This window comes from Sciurus carolinensis, chromosome 1 (assembly GCF_902686445.1).
Source record: "Sciurus carolinensis chromosome 1, mSciCar1.2, whole genome shotgun sequence".
In the NCBI taxonomy this organism is placed as follows: Eukaryota; Metazoa; Chordata; class Mammalia; order Rodentia; family Sciuridae; genus Sciurus; species Sciurus carolinensis.
The window spans coordinates 154,356,855-154,379,047 of NC_062213.1; the positions used below are offsets into that span (position 1 = coordinate 154,356,855).

Below are 22,193 nucleotides of genomic sequence, written 5' to 3' on the forward strand. Positions count from 1 at the left end.
GGATGGCACAGGGAAGGAGATTGAGCAATCTATGTGAATGTATGACTCCAACTATTATGTATAATTAAAATACACCAATAAAAAATTTAAAAGGAAACTTGCTTAGATTCTGACCTATGACAAGGTTGGGCACAGTAGTTCACATAAGCTTGGCTAAAAGAGGACTCAGGAGGAGCTATATCCACTTCAGTGAAGAGAAGAATCCACCAAATAATCCCATCAGGAAATTGAGCTTCAGTATTTGGCACTGAAAGGATAGTCCACCAAATGAGGCTTGCCAGCCAGAACACAGACCCTCCAGTTTTTATTGAAGCTGAAAATGATGCTATCTCCTCATTCAATTTGAAGTCAATGACCTGAAAGTTCTGTACAAAGCATGCCCATGTCACAGACCTGGGGATCACCACCATATGCCTCAGGATCTAGAACCAGATCAGAATCTGGGCCAGGGATTTTTTTTGTGCTTTATAATAGTCTCCTTAATTGGGATTCTCCAGTAGTGAGGGGTCTTTTGGCTTGGACCAATGTCTATCTGAAGAGCCCAGGTGGCTCTAGGTTGAGACAATGAGACCCTGGGAGTGGCAGTACTGGATCAGTTTCTCCTGGTGAGGTATGGGTGACACATGACCAGATTAGTCACTGGTTCATATCTGAGCCCAGGCTTACTCAAGATGAAAGTGGTTGAAGTAGAAGACACCAAGGGCTGTCACCAATCCCTCATCCATCAGCTCCTCCATGACCTCCCAGGCATCTGAGGACATTAACTTACTGATGAGGCTGCTGCTTTTATCATCTTTGGGGAATAACTCCTATCCAGGTTGAAATCCCTGTGACCAGTGAATAAGATAGATGTCCAGACAGTCCAGTTTCAGATCCTTGAAGGTCTTCTGACAGGTTTCCTTCAGGAGGTTTCTCTCAAAGAAGGTACACCACAACTTTCTGACAATGAAGAGGTCCTCCTGTGGTACAAACTTGTCTTGGACCTCGAATGGCTTCTCCCACCTCATTCTCACTCTAATGGATGCATGTACAATCTATGTGGAGATAACCTGCATCGGTGGCCACTTTCATACTTCTTTGATTTTTGACTGGGGTAGACTTCAGGTGCCCAGACTCAAAATGGGCCTCTTGGCTTTGGTGCTGAGCTCCACAAAGGTGGCCACGGTGGTGCAGAAATAGTTCTGAGAGAGCAGACACATATCTAGTGTCATGTCATTTTAAAAAATTTTAGCCAAATATCTAGCACATAGTACATGTTCCATAAATATGAACTAAGAAAATGACAGTATTCTAAGTTTTTTATATATAAGATTCATGCTTTGTCAATTTTACAGACTAAAGAGTGATGAGTAGCTAATATTTTTACCTTAATTTTCCTTTAAGAAGCTAATTTCACCGGGCACAATGGCTCGTGCCTGTAATCCCAGCAGTTTAGGAGGCAGAGACAGAATGATCACAAATTTAAAGTCAGCCTCAGCAACTTACTGAGGCCCTAAGTAACTTAGAGAGAACTTGTCTCAAAATTAAAAAATAAAAAAGGTCTGGGGAGGTGTCTCAGTGGTTAAGCACTCCTGGGTTTAATCCAAGAAAGAAGGAAGAAGGAAGGAAGGAAGGAAGGAAGGAAGGAAGGAAGGAAGGAAGGAAGGAAAGAAAGAAAGAAAGAAAGAAAGAAAGAAAGAAAGAAAGAAGAAAGAAGTTAATTTTATCTCTGTATCAATTATGAGCTGAAGGCATAATAATCTTAGGCAAATTACCATGATCAACTACATCTCACATAATTACCAATTCTGTACAAATCATTGTTCTTGAATGAATATAGTTTCTTTAAATTTATAGAATCAAACTACTTTATACTTTTTATTATTGTGGTTTTTATATGTTAAGTATGTAAAATAAACTGATTCCAATGTTTTTTATGCATTGATTATGACTAGCAACTTGTAGCCACAATTGTGTGTGTGTGTGTGTGTGTGTGTGTGTGTGTATGTGTGTGTGTGAGATGTAACTTGTAGCCACAATTTGTGTGTGTGTGTGTGTGTGTGTTTGTGATGTTGGGGATTGAATCTGTAACAAAGACTTAAACTTTTCACTTTTGCGTACGAATGTCTAATGGTAACTAAAAGCAGGATTAAAGACTTGGCATCACTGCCTCCATTTTGCATCTGTCTCCTTCGCTCTGAGTCACTTTAAATTCCCAGAATAGCAGGTCTGATGGATAAATATCTTGTGACAAGAATTAAAACTACATCCAAGGCAACAGCAACTTTCTCACATGATAAGGGCCCTAACAGACAAATCCTGAGATAAAGATGGAGCAAACCACTACTGACCAAGATCATCTGTGTCAGCAGCTGCAAAAAACCTCCAGCTGTGCAATTCCCCAATCCTTGCCTCATTCCTCTTTCTACAAAACCTCAAAGTCATTTTCAGCTCCTGGTTGACAGGGCTAAGGATGCAGGTCCCCTTGTCAGGGTAGTTACACTGATTAAAGTTTGTTTCATGTTTTTCACTATTTACCTTTTCTGTTTGACTTTTGGGGCAAGTGGTCCAATCTGATCTGTTGAATTCCCAGAGTCAGGCCCACTACTCTATAATAAACCCAGCAAACCCATGGCCTCAAAATCACCAGTCCTAGTCAAATTTTGATTACTACAAATCCACAGACACTTTTTTTTTTTTTTCAAAGTTAGCCATTGCCACTAGCATGAACTTATCTTTTGGTAATTAATGCTATTTTTAAAAACTTTTCTTTTCCTATTTCGATGTATCAAAGTACATTCTTAAAATGCTTACCAAGATAACTCCTGAGTAAAAATGTAACCAAGAGTATAGAAATTTCCTGCCATTGTTGATCAGATACAAGTTGTTTTCAAGTCAGTCAATTTTGGATTATGATTCTATGGTGTGTGTGTGTGTGTGTGTGTGTGTGTATCCGCACACCTGCTGTACAATTTATATAATACTAATTAGATGGGTGCTTTTTGGCCTTGTGAATAAGAAGGTATTTCACTTCATAAGTCATGAAAACAATTTTCTATCAACTATTCAAACATAGGCTATCCACCTCCCTTCAAACCTGCAAGCTGCATGTAAGTTTTGCTCTTCTTTCTGAAATTCTGCCTTTTCAGAAAAGTACAATAGAGTGACAATAGTGACAAGCAACATTAAACCGTCCCTCAGTTCGTTTCCCTTACTCTTCTCTCTCCTTTGACCTCTCTTCCTTCCACTCCTTCAGCATAATCGGTTTATACCCATACGTATCTGGTGAGTCACTTTGACCTTTAGTGACAAATGTGGGCAAGCGTCTCAAGACTCTGAGAGGGGAGCTCGGGAAACTGTTTCTATGGACACAGGACGCGTTGCTTTCGGATCAGCAGGGCGGCGAGTTCGGAGCCACCAGCGAAAGTGGTCGCGGTTTGTTTGGGGAGACACGGGCTTTGGAAAAGCTGGAAATCAACATTTGTAGGGAGGTAGGAGAGGTTCCTTCGGTCCCCTCCTCGGCAGGAGGATCTGGGGGGAGCGCGGACGGGGTGCCTGGGCTCAGCCCGGGGCAGAGGGAGGCGGGGCAGGTTCTTAACATTAAGGAGCTGCCTCAATTTTGTCCCGGGATTTTGGCTTCCCATTAAAACATTGCCGCATAAAGTGTTTGGACTTGTGAACCGGGTGGAAAGGGAAGGTGAACTGAGGATGGGGCAAGAGGTGGGAGTTGCACTCAAGGGCGCATGGTTAATGCATTTCCAACCTGTGAGAGACAGGAAGAACTTGGCAGGAGTTAATCACTCTTGTAGTTGGTAATTATGGTGCGATTTTGAGTTGACCAATTAATTCTTTGAATCCTTATCTGATTGGTTGCTCACAATATTACCAAAGCTTGTATACCAAACTTTTAAAATTCTTTGATTATTTTTTCCTTAGAAACTTCTCTTCCAACCTCAAATTGGTGACAATTTTTAGAAAAGTTTAAAAATGAAGAGTAAGCTTTCTCTCACCTATAACAAAAAGGAGACAAGAAAACGTATGCTATGGCTCTGAGCACTTGGACCATTTTTATAGTTAAATCTTTTTACAACAAAATTTTAAATTAGTTCTCCCTATTGGAGGCCTACATTAGTTTGAAGATACTACAGACCGGAAGGTAAACAACAGAAATTTGTATATTCACAATTCTGGAGGCTGAAAACAGGACATCAAGGTGTGGGCAGGGCTACTTCTTCCCAGGCCTCTCTCCCTGGCTTGCACCTAAGTGGCTGCCTTCTCTCTGTGTCTTCACAAGGTCTTTGCCGGTTGTCTGCATCCTAATCTCTTCTTCCATGACACCAGTCATAGGGACCAGGGCTCACCCTTCCAGAGTTATTTTGGCTTGATCTCTTTCAAGGTGGACTTTCCAAATACAATCACATTCTGAGGAACTGGAAGTTGGAGCTTCAACATATGAGCTGACTGGGGGCATAATTCAGCCTGTAACATGAACCATTTATCAACATTTTAGATTTAAAAGAAAAGAAGATCCCCTTGTGTCTGCACTTGGAATGCGAAGTGGAGGAATTCAGCCACTTTTTCATTATGGAGTAAAAATTAATCATTTAGGAAATGAAGTGAGAGCTTACTGTGGTCTCAGGACAGTGTTTAGGGATCTGTGTCAGATAAAAACACAAGACAGGGGCCTTGTCCTCAAGGAATAAATGTTTGAACTGATAAAACCATATAATGGAATTAAATTTTAAGTTGTCTTCATTTTATAGATAATTGCTTACTTTTGCTCTTCAATTTGTGAATTTAGAAATTTTTTGGTTTCCCTGAATTACCCTGTTTAGAGGAAATGTTCAGAACTTGCTGAGGAAGCCTTCCCATTGACAACACTGGGTTTTGTTTTCCTTTTCAGTCCCTAAGGTACACACTGTTAAAACAAAATAGTACCCCTAAAGTAAAATTTTAAAAGCTGTATTATTTTAGTAATGACTCATCTTCTGTTGTGCTAATATGTTGATGCTGAAATAAATCTGATGTAGACAGACCTTTGATTTACCCTGAGAGTAATTTTGGGAATTTATTGGGTCCTAATTGGCAATTTCTGTATTTCATTATATTTTTTTCTCCAAGAAATGGTCATTGCTGACCCAGTAATTAAGAACATAAATCTGAGTTTCCTTGAAACAGTTTTACCAAGTTTAAATTTGGCAAGAGCTACATTTTGTAATAATTCACTCTGCTTCATATTTCATCCTCTAGTAAATCATGAAGACTCATCACTCATTACAGATAAACTGGAATGTTTATCCCTAAAAGGTTATATTCAGGGACATCTCTGAATGAAATTGTCATTTTTCAGATCTACATAGTTGTAGAATGCTCTGCCTGGTGCTGAGGTTGAGAGATGGGTAAACCAATTCTTGCTTTAAATGAGCCTCAACACAGTGAAGAAAAGATGCATCAAAGTGTGAATCTCTTTAACATGAAACAGTGTGTGCTACCTGTGGCAATGGGGGACAGAGCAAGGAACTCGGGAGCTCGCAAGGAACAGACTGTCACAAGACAAGGGATGAGAGGATGCCAAGCAGAGTTCTTAAGAGGATTTGAAAAAGTAGGCTTGAGACTGGAAGTCAGGAAGAGAGAACATTCTGAGTGGAAGGAAAAGCATGAGTTCAGCACATGGTGGGAAAAGGGGCAGGGAGTGTGGTAGAATATGGCAGAAGACAAAAGGTTGTGATGGGAGATAATTGGAAAGGGGGATTGAGCCAGATCCAGGATTGACTTTTCTTTAGTGGTCTTACACGTCTTCTGATTTGGGGGATCACTCTGTAAGCAACAGGGAGCAAGCCAAGATTTGCAGACTGGAGTTGGACCTGATCCTGTTTAAGACAGCTCCAATGGCATTTTGAAGGAACAACATTTGAAGGATGAAGAGGAAGTTTAGGGGCAAGCAAATTAGGGGGTGCAGTAATCCAGGGGAAGAAAATTGAAAGCTGAAGGTCGGAAAGGGAGCAAATTTTGTGATACGTTGCAATGATTTTCCAGAATTCATATCCTAGCCAAATAATTTACAGCAAAATAGTTTTAAGGGCTGGGGAGATAGCTCAGTTGGTAGAGTGCTCGCCTTGCAAGCCCAAGGCCCTGAGTTCAATCCCCAGCACCACAAAAAAAAAAAAAAAAAAAAAAAAAAAAAAAAAACCATAAACATTGTTCCATATCACAGTATCCCATATACATAAAATCGGATGACAGAGTACATTTTAAAAGTAATGATGTTGAAGACGGTAGAACTCTAAGGAGGTCTAGGACATCTTACTCTAAAATGACCTGCTTCTGTTCCTCACCACAAGTGAGCAGTGTGCTTCAGTTGTCCCTCATGTAATTTATACCTTCACTAAACTGGGAAGGTCATTTGCTTCAATTTGCTGGTCTTTCCGCTTATTGACCTTACTGTCTCTTACTGAGAGGTAGAAATATTTGATTCCAATGAAAATAATTGTGCTGAGGAATAAAGGAGCCTTCTCACCTTCTTGAATTCACGCATGGGGAAACACAGAAACTAAAATTCTGTAGGGCACAAAAGGATTGGTTCCTGGGCCTAAAAAAGAAAAATACGTAGTGTTTAACTAATCTATTATTCTCCTCTAAAATGTGCCCCTGCTTTCCTCTAGGACAATTGGAGTCCGAGGAATTCACAGGTGCTAACGCCTTTATCCTGGATCTACCCTTTCCAACCTGCATCTCGGTTTATGTAGGTCATAATAAGGCAAGCTATCTACCCGCAACCCAGGATTTCGTCTGCATAAATTCTTTGTCACTTTGGTGCTATAGCTTGGATATGGTTTCATGGTGTCCCAACTATAGCACTAAGGGTGTTGGAGTTTGGTCCCCAGCATAGTGATATGTGAGGTGATGGAACCTTTAAGAGGTGGAGCCTAGTGGGAAATAACCAGATCATTGGAGGACCTGCCCTCAGAGGGAATTAGTATAGTTCTTCAGGGACTCTGGTTATTTCTCATGAGGGGGTTGATATAAAAGAGCAAAACTAGCCCTCCCTGCTTTCTGGCTTCGTGTCTTACCATTTACGTTGACTCTTCCTTGCACTTCCACCATTGCAATGTCATCTGCCATGAGGCCAAACAAATGAGGCTGCTTGATCTTGGACTTTCAGTCTCCAAAACTGTAAGCCAAATACACCTCTATTCTTTTTAAAGTACTCAGCCTCAGATATTTTGTTATAGCAACAAAAAACAGATACACATGAAACTACATCATGAGATGGAGACGAAGTAACTGGATGTAGAAATGTGGAAGAGAGCATGCTGCATTGGGAATGGGAAAGGCACTATCAGAAACTATGAATTTCTATGTAGTGCAATATGTGGTAAAGGAAAGAGTGTTGAAAAGAACTGAAAGAAATCAAATACAAAATTATGTGTGTTTGAATCTTTGTCTTTCATGCATAATTGTCTCCATGTGATATTGACAGAATAACATACAATATGGGAGAAATAGCAAAGTTTTTTTGAGCTGGGAAGAAGCTAAGTGCCTACACTAAAAACATTGATGAGTTCAATACTTTCTGTGAACCATATAATTTTTACACTTAACTGCCACTGGAGCCTATTTAACCCACTGAGAAAAGATTTATGAAATGAATAGTTATCTGCTCAAATTTTTAAAATAAATAAAGGGAATTTGAAGCTACTATTTCTGGATTCTTGCCTCCACTCTACCCCAAGATATTTGTCTTGCACCAAGAAAGTACTTTGTGGACTTCAGTTTTCTCATCTGAAAATGGAAATAAATTAGACAAGGTATTCATGTTTAAATAACTCACCACGCCTATTATAAACTGTTTGACCCAAGATTTTCAAAAATGTGAATTATTGTGGCAGTGGGACGAACCAGCTTAGTTGCTGTGCCTTCTGTGTAACTAATTGCCTGTTAAGTGTTATATTAACAGTCCTGGATAATAGACCAATTTAACTTAAATGCAATGAATTATATAAATGTGAAGCATTGCTTTTACTTTTATTGAAATTATATCACAGCTAAAGAAAATAGATGTAAATCAAGCCACACGTCCTTGCTTCAAGCATGAGTCATGTCTGGTGTCTGGTTCTCACATGGTAATCTTAAAGTTTCTCCAACTCAACTTTATCTTAAATATAGAAATTCCTGGGACCCACACATATGTGGGAGTTCTGATCATGTGACTTTCTGAAAAAATTTGGATACATTTATAATTCCATGATTTATTCCACAATCTATTCAATTCTATCATTTATCTAAAATAGTAAGGTAAAGATGAATCTGCTCCTATGTCTAATCAGTTACATGTCTAAATTTGAATTGATTCAGAGATTTGTTTTTCTTCTTCTCCTTTTTAAGTAGGAATTTACTGACAGATAATGGCAGAAAGAGTCTTACGGAAGTTAGAACTCCTGGATAAGCAAGCAAAGATACTCATGAAGAGAAGAGCCAAGGTTTGTGAAAGTGAAAATTCAATTCAATTTAATCATTAAAAAGTTAACATTTCAAATAATAATAATTTTTTTTAGTTAATGCTATATTAATCTGAAGATATAATTTGTAAAAAGCAAATAATTATATTAGGTGAAAGAATCATCTAAGTGGATAATAAAAAGAATTGATTAATTGCACAAGAAAACCTCCACACAGCTGCTCCAGCAGGTTATGGTATATATCACACCTGCTTAAAAATCCTGTACTGCCCAATATTAAATGTGACTACTCCTACAACTCTTACCAATGTGTTAAACATACACAGAGTTGTTTAGTTTGGGCATGTTAAAAGGAAGAAAGCATTTGGGATAGTTACCAAATTAGGAAATTCTTTTAAAATTATATACTGTATGATCATCTTTTAAAACTTTTCTTATTTTAAAATTGTAAATACAAAACATACCTTTAGGAACAAGTTAAACAGTGTTTGGAGATGTATAAAGAAAAGCAAACATAAAAGAAAATTACATAAAGAGAAGTTAATTAATAGTCTTTGACCTCTTCCCTGTAATCCACTCACTCATCAGAGGCAGATAAATTTTGACAATTAGAGTTTATTCATCCATATCTTTTTTGTGTGCTCTTATAAAGATAAACATAAAGACATTTATCTTTACATGTAAATTTTTTATATTTATAATATGAATACACACAGACACATACCTACATAAAGGTAGATTTTATCTGTTTTTTTAACACAAAAAAAATGAGATAATGCATAAATCACTCTGGTAATTGATTTTTAATTTTTTTTAAACTTAAAAAAAAAACCTGTGGACTCAGGAAATTGCAAAAACTGTACAGGCAATCCCATGTACCTTTTACGCAACTTACCTACAATGATGAGATCTTATACAGTTGGGGCACAATACTAAAACCAAGAAGTTGACCCCTGTATATTACTGTCAACAGGACTAGAGTTTATTCAGTTTTCACCTGCATTTTATTCATTTTTTGACCAGCAGGAATTTGTGTGTGTGTGTGTGCCTGTGAGTGTGTCTGTTAGTTTCATGCAATATTATACCATTTACAGATGTTTGTAACCACCACAATCAAAATCCAGCCCTTTTCTGTCACTGTACACAACACCCTCATGCTACTTCTTTTATCCACGCTCCCATTTCCTTTGCCATCTTTCTCTGTGGTAAGCAATCACTGATTTATTTCCATCTCCCCAATTTTTGTCATTTTGAAAAAATGTTATACCAATAGAATCATATTTTGAGAGTGATTTTTTCACTAAGCACAATAGACCTTGAGGTTCATCCAGAGTTTTGCAAGAATGCATAGCTTTATTATCATAAATGACATGCAAATTTTATTGCTGAGTAGTATTCCATTATATGGAGGTACAGACTTTCAATCATGCATCCATCGAAGGGCATTTGGGTTCTTGTCAGGATTTTGCTACAAAAAATAAAACTGCTAAAAATAAAATAAAGCTGATATGGACATTCATATCCAGGTTTTTGTATAAAGTTAAGTTTTCATTTCTCTGGAGTTAATGCCCAAAAGTGTGACCACTGGCACAGTCTTTCACCTAAACTTAGCAAGAGCAAAGCCACAAGGTTTGGTTTGAATTCCTCCAGACCCATTGGGTTGCCCTTCCCTTACACTCAGCCCAGAAATTGCTCCAGGAAGTAAGCTGGACTATTGCAGCATTCACTCCATTTGTTTCCCTTCTTTTCAGGGATCCGTTCCTACTGAATATATTCTGCCTGATTTTCTGGTTTGTTTACAGTAGGAGTTTAATTCCCATAGCACTTAATCCTTCAGGGCAGATGCAGAAAGTCCTTCTATCTTTTGACTTCCTTTTTTCCTTCCTTCCCTCCCTTCTTCTTCTTATCCTTCCTCCTCCTCCTCCTCCTCCTCCTCCTCCTCCTCCTCCTCCTTCTTCTTCTTCTTCTTCTCTCTCTCTCTCTCTCTCTCTCTCTCTCTCTCTCTCTCTCTCCCCCTCTCTCTCTTCCTCTCTTTCTGCCTCTCTCTCAGCACTGGGATGGAACCAGGGATGCCCTACCACTCAGCTACATCCCTAGCCCTTTTAAATTTTGAGGTAGGACCTCACTAAGTTGCTCAGGTTGGTCTTAAGCTTTCAATCTTCCTACCTCAGCCCCCAGAGTAACTGGGATCCCCAGCAAGTACTAGCATTTCTTGAGCTTTCCTTTCAAAATTTTTACCTTTATTCCTCTGTGCTGTACCCTGAGAGAATTTTTAGAAATAACTTTCAGCTACTTAACTCCCTCTTTAGTTAAATTCTTTTTCCTCTTCAGTTCATCTGCATAAATATGTTAATGGTTTCGTTTTTCTTTCTGGTACTGGGGATTGAACCCAGAGGTGCTTTTCCATGAGCCACATCCCCAGTCCTTTTTATTTTTTTATTTTGAGACAGGGTCTCTCTTAAGTTGCTTAGTGCCTCGCTAAGTTGCTGAAACCGATTTGAACTTGTGGTGCTCCTACCTCAGCCCCCTGAGTTTTTGGGATTACAAGTGTACACCACCAGAGTGGGCACAAAGTTCTTTTTAATTGCTTTCTTTAATTCTGGCTCATACAATTGGATGGTTGTGTGATTTGCCACATGTTGCTACAGGAGGAAGAGCATTTTAGAGATGTGTGCTATGCTTCCAATAATTCTATGTCTATCAACGTTGTCTTTGCCAAATATCATATCAGGTCTTTCTTTGAATTCTGAATGTTAGAGTTAGAAGGAAACCTAAGTGGTCATCTAGTCCAGTACCCTTATTTCATAGTTAGGAAAAGAACTGCTCAGGTCACAGTGAAAAGCATAAAAGTTGGTGCACAAAGCTCCAGTTTTCGATCTGTAATATTCTCTCATTATTGTCTGCCACATGCATTCTCTGTGTGTGTGTATGTGTGTGTGTGTGTGTGTGTGTGTGAAGTGAGATTAATTTTTGTCCTTTCTGAACAGGATTTTCCCTCTAGGAAAAGTAATTATTTTTGTCACTTTGGTTTTGTTACAGAAAAACAAGCTTCAGTATGAAAGAAAAGGAAAGACTATACCCTTAACATTTGATTATCATTCGGAATTTGAAGAGGGTAGTTCTAAAACTACACTTGAAACTGTATCAGAGATCGTGGAGGATAAGTCACTTGACACTAGAAAATCAAAAAAGTAACTATCATAACTACCTCATACTTTCAGTTTGAAGGTTTGAAGCATTGTTTTATATTCGTATTAAGTTATACAATGTATATAAATGAAAATCTTGTCCTATGGTGTATTTTTAATAATGATTGAATTAAAATATACCAGATTAGTATTTGGATATTCCCAGCTTATAAAATGTTTTTACAATATTTCACTAGCATAGATGGTAATTTCAATTATGAATTTTTATTTTTATTTATTTTTTAAAATAATTTTTATTTTTCACAGTGCTGGGAATGGAACCCAGTGCCTCTCACATGCTAGGCAAGCACTCTTACCATTGAGCTACCTCCCCAGACACAATTCTGAGTTTTTAAATAGTCAGTGACATTGCTCCAAATTAATGTCAGGATTTATTTCAAACTTTAATTAATATATTATAAGAAGAAGTCTGCCTAGAAAACTAAGGAAGGCAGTTTCTTTGCATACTGAACAATGGATAGCCTAATGGTGCCATATTTGGTCTTTCACTGGCATTACACACATGTGTAATGCTGTGTAATTGTTCCAAGCCTCATAAACCTAGAGAGCCTGAACAGAAGTACCAAGAAGTAGAATCAAACCAGGTCAACTGGATGTTGGTGGTCATGTGGATACTGTTCTTATCTCATTTATTTTATGTCACAATTCAGTCACAATTTTACAGATGAAAAATCCATGTGTTAAGTTAAATAATTTTTCCAAGGTCACACAGCTAACAAATGGCAGGATTTAAATCCTAGCAGTCTGATTTCAGAGCCCATGTTCTTTATCACCATCTGGTTCAATGGGATGACCTCAATCTCTGGGCTTGGTGCGTAGGTGCATGCATCACAGTGCTTTGTTCTTTGTGGGAAACGTGGATAGAAGCAGATCAGGGTGGGTAGGAGGATTAAGGTGAGAAAAGGTGGAATTTATTTTGGATCTGTTAAGTTTTAGATACCTATGGGGAATTCAGGTAGAGGTGTCTGGAAGAGAGTTGGACAAACAACTCCCAATCTAACATAAAACAAGATTTGGAAAATTGTATCTTCTACCTATTGTTTTGCTTGTAAGCATTTTCATAGTGGCACATAATGCAGCTCATTCAGATTTTTTTTTTTTTACTTGTGATTTACCAGGATATCAGAACATATCCCCAATGTGGGGCAGTAAGTTAAGAGAAAGCAGTTCGTTTATAGCACAAGTAAATATCAGTGGTTTACATAATTTAGCTTTATCACAAACTTCTTCCAATACTATTTTGTTTTATATAGATAAGTCAATAACTTTACTCCAAAATCATTTATAGAACTGACCCATGAAGATGTAATAATTTTAATAATTCATAGAAAAATGCACAGAATGGCAGCAGGGAATGTGGAAAGGGACACAAATCACATGTGTGCATACACACGCAGTATATATGCTTACATTGTATGGATTCTTTTTTTCTTTTTTTTTTGGTAGGGGGAGGGTAACCAGGAATTGAACTCTGGAGCACTCGACGACTGAGCCACATCCCCAGTCTTATTTTGTATTTTATTTAGAGACAGGGTCTCACTGAGTTTCTTAGTGCCTTGCTTTTGCTAAGGCTGGCTTTGAACTCATTATCCTCCTGCCTCAGCCTCCCAGCAGCTGGGATTATAGGTATAGGCTACCATGCCTGGTGGATTCTTTTTTTAACAAAAGGATAAACTCATGTATGGAAAAAATAATTCAATATGAATACAGAATACGGTTGCAGTCTATGTTGGTTTTTTTTTTTTTTTTTTTTTTTTTTTTTCCTCCTTGTGCTGCTGGGAATCCAACCAAGGGCCTCATACATGCTAGGCAGGCAGTCTACTACTGCGCTATATCCCCATCCCATTAGTGACATTTAATGGGCCAAATTGTTCTTTTAGTTAAATATACATCATGTAATCTGAGTGATATTAGCCTGGCATAAAGATTAAGATGTGAAGTTTACAGACCAGTCACTAGGTGTGTATCCTAGCTTTGCTTCTAATAGTTTTGTGAACCAGGACAAGTTATATAACTCAGATTCCTCATTTTATAGTGGGAGATAGTAACAACATATATTTCATAGGGATTTCATGGGAATCAAATGGGTTAATATATGTGAAAATTTTTAAATTTGGTGCCTACACGTGGTAGGCATTAAAAAATAAAACAACACAATAAAAATATAAGCTTGGGTTTTTGCAACATACAACCACATGTACTAATTTTTAAAAATAAGATAGTAAAAAGATACACTTAAGCCATGTTTATTTAAGCAACCTTTTCTAACATCTTTGATAAAATGTGACTTAATAGTTAATTGGAATAGGGTGGGAACAGGAAGGGTGGGAAAGTTGGAGCATTTATGTGAGAGACTTATGCCTAAATCTGTGTTGCTATGACCAACACAGTTCCTCAGTTACACGGGCATAGGTTCCCTTAAGGCTCCTCAAGGATTTTGGGAAATGAAGGGCTTTACCTCCTCCAGCTCTCTTTGGGGAGAATTTTTTTATCCACTGAACACATTCTCTGAGCTGGAAAGGATTCCCATTAGCACATACAGTGGAGAAACTGGAGATTCTAGAGCAGGGCTTCTCACAGTAGCTGCTCATTTGAATCACTTGAGAGCTTTTAAAAAATGTACTGAGTCCCCCAACCCTTGAGATCATGAACTGTTAGAGTCTGGGTGTAGAAAATTTTGCAAGCACTCTGGGCAATTCTAATATACAGCTAGTGGCTTGAGAACCATTGCTAGAGATCTCTTCATTTCTCATTCCCTCAATCAAGAGATCCTAGATGACAACCTATGGGCCAGTGATTCACTACATGAGGTTCTTATTTCTTATTACCCAATTAGAGTCCCAAATAACTTGAGCTTCAGAGGTGCAAGAGGAACCCACACTCATGGGAAAGAGTGGACAAAGAGAGATCACAAGTCATTAAAGGAGACTCATTTGAAGGAGGGAGATGGAGTCAAACATTCAGAACAGTTTGTAAGGGAAAAAGTGCAGCTCAGGTTGGGATCTGCGGCAGCGATTGTAGCCACCGCTGCGTGATCCCGCTGAACTGCCACTCGCTTGCTTGGTTCAGTTGTGGCTCGCCAATAGCTCCCAGAAAAAAATGTTCTGCAGACATGAGGTCTCACGCAAGAGACTTTATTTATGCAGACGATTAACAAGTCTGCTCAGGGCGAAAAGAAGGGGCAAAAGAGAAAGATGGCGTGTGGCTTCTCCCAGATATTGGAATCTCTCGGGTTGGAAGGAACCAATAGCGAAGGAGAATTCTTGCAAGCTGACTAATGAACCAATAGCATGTTCGGATGTAACGTGGGAAGCAGGAAAATGGCAGAGCATAAGCCGGAAATTCCTGTAACCTAAGAGGCGGGCAGGGTGCAGATTGACAGGTGATGGGGAGGCCAGAAATTCCTGTAACGGGAGAGGCGGGCAGCTTTATACATTACACAGTTGACTCCTAAAGAAGCAAATTTAATGGAAAGAATAGAAGAAAGCTTATATAGCTTATGGACAAATAATCAGAGAAAAAAAAGATTAAAAAATAAACTTTTGTCACAAACTGAATGGAGAAATGAAAAATAGAATACAGATGAAAAGTAGATGAATAATTTAGAAGATCAAATCAAGACAGAATCTTGCAAAAAATACTTTAACAATCATATTGAAAAGAGACATGTATCATAGTTTCCATGTACTCAATATGTAAATGTGTATATACTTAATATTTAAATCAGGAGAGGAAAATAGATGGTTAGGAAATGATCCAAAATATAATAGAAAAAATGCTCTTCTTTTCAAGACAGACTTGAATTTTCAGATCAAAAGGGTCACCACTTAAGGTAGAAATCACTTAATTCCAATGGCAGAAAAAAACAGGTTGATTACAAAGGAAAGGAAATAAAATCAGTTTTATATGTTTCATTTTCCTCTATCAGGCTAGAAAACAGCGAACCAAATGTGAGAAGAGAAAAAAAAGAAGTAAATCACTTTCAATTTTGAAATTATATGTGAACTAAAGAGACTTTTTTGGATGTGAAAAGCTTTATAATCTACCTATGTATTCTTTCTGAGAGAAAATTACTTGGAGAAGTATTTCGTTCAAATTAAACATGAATAAAATAAAGATCTCAAACTTGGTATCTTTATTACAGAAAATTTCTAAAATTATCCCATGATGCCAAAATGAAACCTCTGGGCTCCCATCTCAAAGTGGTTGTTCTACAAAAACACAGAAAATTATAAAGAATCATCAGGGAAATAATCCACCCATAAAGTTCCATTTGGCAAGGTGCCCCTCTGAAAGCACTCACCATGATGCTTCCAGCTGAGCTGTACCTTTCTCTTATGTTTCTTCCCTTGGCATGTGTTTTAGTTATTTCATTGCTGCGACTGAAAGACCTAACCAGAACAACTGTAGAGTAGGAAAGGTTTACTTAGGGGTTCATGGTTTCAGAGGTCTCAGTCCATAAGCGACTGGCTCCATTCCTCAGGGCTGGACATCATGGTGGAAGAGTGTGGCAAAGCAAAGCAAAGGAGCTCACAAGATGATCTGGAAGCAGAGAAAGAGAGAGAGAGAAAGAGAGAGAGAGAGAGAGGAGAGAGAGAGATTCCATTCTCCAGATACAAAATATATACCCCATATTCACATCCCCAATGAACCACTTCCTCCAGCCACACTCCCCTGCCTCCAGTTACCACTCAGTTAATCCCAGGGATTAATTCACTGATTGGGTTAAGGCTATAACCCAATCATTTCTCCTCCAAATTTTTCATTGTCTCACATATCGGCTTTTGGGAGCACCACATTTAAACCATAACAGCATGCCATACCATTTCGGTGATCTGCCCATACAGTGACATGCAGCAGTCTTCCTATAATTCCAGTCTATACTCATATCTATATTCCTCTTAATTCAGCTAAGATATAATTTTATAGATATTTTTCTAAATATAAGAGCAAAAAAATTAAAAAGCAGGGCAAGAAGGAAGCAGAATGGATTTTCTTTTATCTTTTTTAAAATTACTTTTTTATTTTTTTACAGACTGCATTTTGATTCCTTGTACACAAATGGGGGGGGTACATCACTCCATTTCTATGGTTGTACACGACGTAGATTTTTAAAATGCAAAAAGCACAAAACCAGTAAAATTCACAAAGAACATACTTATGATCTTATGCTAGTGTATTAACCCACAAAATTTGTAATTTTGAGTTCTAGTCCTCACGTTCTATGAGAATCCAGTACTAGGAACACAGTTTATACCCACAGCCTTTTTTCTCTACCATTCTTTCTTCCTGCTTCAGTTGGCAGACAATTCTCCACAAGTCTCTTGAGCTTCTGTCCATCCGTGAGAAGAGGCAGTGGCTTTTGTATTATTTTGCAAGAATATTTGCTTAACAGTCTTGGAAGGTAGAGATGATGCCATCCTCTGGAGCAAAAGCAGACATGTTCACTGTGCATTTTTAAAGATTTGGGTTTCTAAGCTTGGGATTCTATTTCTGTAATAACCAACCCACCAGGTGACACCCAGTCTTCCTCCTGTTGTCCTATGGAATTGGGACATGGACAACTGATATAGAAGCTGATAATCTGTATACTCCTGTTGTTGAGTAATAAATAATCCTTTTATCTGATTGGAGACTCATATCTTCTGCCAGCATCGATGAAACTATGACAGCTTAATTGGTCAGCCCTTTGTAAGTAGAGTCAAATCTTGGACCTTCACAGTTCTTGACATCTACTTCTAGGGAAAAAGCTTAGAAGTAGAATGATAGATATATATAGAACCTCCTTGAAAACTGAGTAGTTAAAGTAATCATGGCTCATTCCTTAGTGAATTACAGAACACACTTATTGAGCTCCCTGTCAGATCTAAAGGAAACTATTTATATACCCACTTAATCTATCCTATGAGTCTCTCTACTTCTAGTTACCAGGAGTATAATAGAGTTACACCTCAACTAAAGAAAAAAAAATTAATCCAGATAATAAAACTTTTAAAAAATATGAAAAAGCACTATATAAACTAGATATGAAGGTCAAGATCCTTTGAGAGGGCTGGAGTTGTGCCTCAGTGGTAGAGCGCTTGCCTAGCATGTGTGAAGCACTGGATTTGATTCTCAGCACTGCATATAAATAAATAAAATAAAGGTTCAGTGACAACTAAAAAAAATTCTTTACAAAAAAGATCCTCATAGGACAGGATTTGTATATAATTAACCTTGCAAATCAATCATATAGCAATTAATTCAAAACATTGCTTTTAAATCTTGTTAAGGATTCATTCATTGAGGGACCAAAAAGGAAAGCTATCATTTCCCAGTACATTCTGATGAGGTCTCAGTGGAAATCAGGAAAATATTACTGGAAACTGGAGGGAAGGTAGTGCTTGTTACACATAGTAGCAGAGAACTTGGTTGAACTGTGTGTGTTTAAGTATTTTTGGAATGTAGAACTTGTGGACAATGAAATTTGTAGTTAGCTGGAGAAATTTCTAAGCAAAAGTGTTGAAAGACTGGTTGATTCTCTTGACCCATAAGGGAGAGATGATTTGAAGGTGGAATTACTAAGCAAAAAAGGAACAATAACTTCAATATTTGGAAAAATTTCAACTTGCCCATGTTCCAAATGTGAAAAAGCACATTCAGAAGAGAACACTTAGTTTGTGATAGACTGACCATTGGATATGAGATAAATGTGGTTATGAACCATGGACCTAATGAGATATCAGAAGCCAGGAGGAAAGATGAAATTATAAAGCAGAAAAACTATCAGCTGTGACTAAAGGAAACAGAGGAAATGGGGGGGGAGAAAAATAAAGGAAGACTGTTAGAATTCCTAGACCCTATAGGACCAGACTATAGAGCTATTTCATACAGATGTTCAGCTGCAACCATGCACTATTCTTTTTTTTCCCCACATTTTTGGTGCATTGTAATTGTTTATATTGATGGGATTTGTTGTTGCATAGTCATACATGCACACAATTTAGCAATGTAATTTGGCCAGTATCCCTCCCCAGAACTTCTCCCACTTCTCACCCTTGGTCTCTTTCCTCTACTGTTCTCCCTTTGATTTTTAGAAAATCCACGCCCACCTTTGTTTTCCTTTTTCCTCTAGTTTCTGCATATGAGAGAAAACATGAGTTTCACTTATTTCCCTTAACATGATAGTCTCAAGTTTCACCCATTTTCCTGCAAATGCCATAATTCCATAATTTCATTTTTCTATTTCTGTGGGGGGAGTACAGGGGAATGAATTTAGGAGCACTCGACCACTGAGCCACACCTGCAGCCCTATTTTGTATTTTATTTAGAGGCAGGGTCTCACTGAGTGGCTAGTGCCTGGCTTCTGCTGAGGCTAACTTTGAACTCTCCATCCTCCTGCCTCAGCCTCCCGAGCCGCTGGGAACAGGCATGTGCCACCACACCCAGCTTCATTTTTCTTTATGACTGAATAAAACTCCATTGTTAATATATATCACATTTTCTTATCCATTCATTCATTGATGGACACCTAGGTTAGTTTTACAGTTTGGCTATTGTGGCTTGCGCTGCTCTAAACATGGGTAAAACATGCACTATACTTCAAGCAAGGGAAGAAGGACCCAGAAGCAATTCAGAAAGCACCAAGGCTGCCACTCCCACCACAGACCCAGAGTGCACGGACAGGTGGGGTGCAGAGCTATCACCACTTCAGTTTAAAAGAGTGTGACCCTTCATGACAGCATCAGCATTTTCTAGCACACACTTCAAAATTCTTCTGGCTTCTACCCATTACCCAGGCTTTAAATGTATTTTTTACTTAACAATATTTTTAATTCACCATGGGCATATTGGGACATAACCTTCTTGTAAGTTGAGGGACATCTGTGTAGTCAGCATCATTCTCAGGGTGGGACCCTTGACCCATTCCTATTTAAGTTAGACATAGGACAATGTCCATTCTCACTAGTGAACTGCACTGTTTTAGAAGTATTTCCCAGTGTGATTAAATAAGAACATAAGATAAAATATAAATTTTCAAAGGAACAGACCAATTATTTTATGAAAGTTATTTGCTGAGCAGCATGAAGAGAATAAACTAAAAATCCATTATGAATTATAAGATTATATTCATGCATTGCTTCACAGGGCTATGTTCTGAGAAATGGCCATTAGATGATTTAGTGGTTGTGAGAACACCATATTGTGTATCTACACAAATTAAGATGGCTACAGTGTAACTAGGTAATACCATTTTATGGGTTCATCATTGAATATGCAGTCTGCTGTTGACGGAACATCACTATGCAGTGCATGACTCCACAGAGTTTTTTAAAAATTGACTTAAACAGTTAAGTATTCAACAAATGGTTATTACACATGTAATGTGTGCTGGTCACTCTTCTGTGTGTTTGGAATATAAAAATAACAAAAGAGAATTCACCCTCAGAGTTTACATTTTAGGATAAGGTAGGGAGGCAGAAAACAAACAGATGAATGTATATTATACACCCATCAGCTGGGGGTGTAGCTCAGTGGTAGAGCACTTGCCAACCACATGTGAGGCACTGGTTCAATCCTCAGCACAACATAAAAATAAATAAAATAAAGATATTGTGTCCATGTACAACTAAAAATATTTTTTTAAAAAATCAATGGAAGACAAGGCACAATGAGGTACACCTGTAATCCCAGCTACTCCAGAGGCTGAAACAGGAAGATTGCAAGTTTGAACCCAGCCTGAGCAACTTAGCAAGATCCTGTCTCAAAAGTTAAAAAAAAAAATACTTAAAATTAAAATTAAAAATTAAAGGACTGGGAAACAGCTCAAGGGCATAGCCCTTGCCTAGGATGCAGGAGGCTCAATCCCTAGGACTACAAAGAAAGAAAAAAAGATTAATAGGAATTACTATTTTTGATGGAGGGAGAAGAAAATATCTTTTTTGGAGAGGTAAAAATATTGAGCAAAGACTCAAGATATAAAAGAGTAAGACATGCCAACACTGGAAGAAGGCAGACGGAAGAGCAAGTGCCATGGTCCTTAATAGAGCTTGAGTCCCTAACCCTACATCAAAGAGCTATAAAGTTCACTGTGCTCCCACACAGGGTTGAGAAGGAAAATGGGGTGGAAAACCATCTGGAGAGCCATCAGTGGAAGTTCCTCTACCTAGAAATAGGAAGATTGCAGGGGGAAGTTTTCTGCCTAACAGTGAACATTTTGAATTTTATTTGAGTCTGATAGCAAGCAGTTGAAGAGAAATGACCATCACACTTACAGTTTACAAGTGTCATTGTGGCTGCATTAAAAATAGAACATGGGGGGCAAGAGTATAATAATGGGAAGGACAAACAGAAGAGGACTGGAGATGTATAGAAGTAGTTCATATGAAAAATGAAGTAGTTCAGGAGGAAAGAAGTGGCTGCTTTGGAATATGTTGGAATGTATTTCAAAGATGACCCAGTGAGATCTGCTAATGGATCAGGAATGAGGAGTGAGGGAAAGAGAAATCAAAGTTGACTGCAAGCTTTTCAGTCTAAGACTCTGGATGAGTGAAGATAGGGAAGCCCCGTGAGGGACAGGTCAGAGGGGAGTAAAAACAAGAATTTGCCTTTAAATAAGTTTGTAATACCTAATACATGTAAGTCGGGGAGGCATGCAGGCAGTTGGATACACAAATCTGGAGTTTCAGGAAAAGTTTAGAGTCAGGACTACAGATCTGGGCACAAATAGATGATATATCTCTACAGATATCTATGTATAGATACATAGATTCTATACATATGTAGAATTTGCTTATATGATTTTGGAGACTGAGAAGTCCCAGAGAGGTCCTCTGTAAGCTGGAGACCTGGGATGCAGGTGGCTTGGCTCAGTTCAATTCTGAAGGGAAGTTGATGGTGTAGCTTCCGGTCCAAGGTCAAAGGCCCAAGAACCCAGGGGGCCGTTGATGTAAGTTCTGGAACTCAAAGGCCAGAGAAGGCGTAGTGCTGGTGTTTCAGGAGAGGAAAAGACAAGTGTATCCTACCTCCAGGAGAGAAAAGAAATTGTCTTTTTGTTCTACTTGGGTGCTCACTCATGCTGAGGGCAGATCTTCCATCCACTTGACTCATATTGCAATCTCTTTTGGAAGCACTCACATGAACACACCCAGAAAGAATCTTTGTTTTAGTCAGCTTTTTCACCGCTGTGACTAAAAGACCTGACCAAAACAACTGTAGAGGGGAAAAACTTTATTTGAGGGCTCACGGTTTCAGAGGTCTCAGTCCATAGCAGGCTTCATCATAGCCGAAGAGTATGGTAGAGGGAAGCAGCTCACTTGATGATCTGGAAACAGAGAGAGAGAGAGAGGTCTCCACTTGCCAGATACAAAATATATATCTCAAAGCCACACCCCAATTCCCACCTCCTCCAGTCACACCCTGCCACTTCAGTTACCACTCAGTTAATCCCTATCAGGGGATGAGTTCACTGATTGAGGTAAGACTCTTAAAACTCAATCATTTCTCCTCTGAACCTTCTTGCATTGTCTCACATGTGAGTTTTTGGGGGACACCTCACATCCAAACT

At 38.4% G+C, this 22,193-nt stretch overlaps 1 protein-coding gene and 1 pseudogene across 1 annotated transcript in view; one reads left to right on the plus strand and one right to left on the minus strand.

Annotated features, from left to right (window-relative positions):
- Positions 1–234: 234 nt before the first annotated feature.
- On the minus strand, positions 235–1,199 carry LOC124961545 (aldo-keto reductase family 1 member B10-like; annotated as a pseudogene).
- A 5,547-nt stretch (positions 1,200–6,746) lies between these two features.
- C1H1orf141 (chromosome 1 C1orf141 homolog) overlaps positions 6,747–22,193 on the plus strand; it is a 45,615-nt gene continuing 30,168 nt past the window's right edge. Inside the window, 3 exon segments of the mRNA XM_047539272.1 lie at positions 6,747–7,787; positions 8,368–8,459; positions 11,478–11,629. Of these exon segments, the coding sequence (XP_047395228.1) occupies positions 8,385–8,459; positions 11,478–11,629 (227 nt within the window). The 5' untranslated portion in view covers positions 6,747–7,787; positions 8,368–8,384.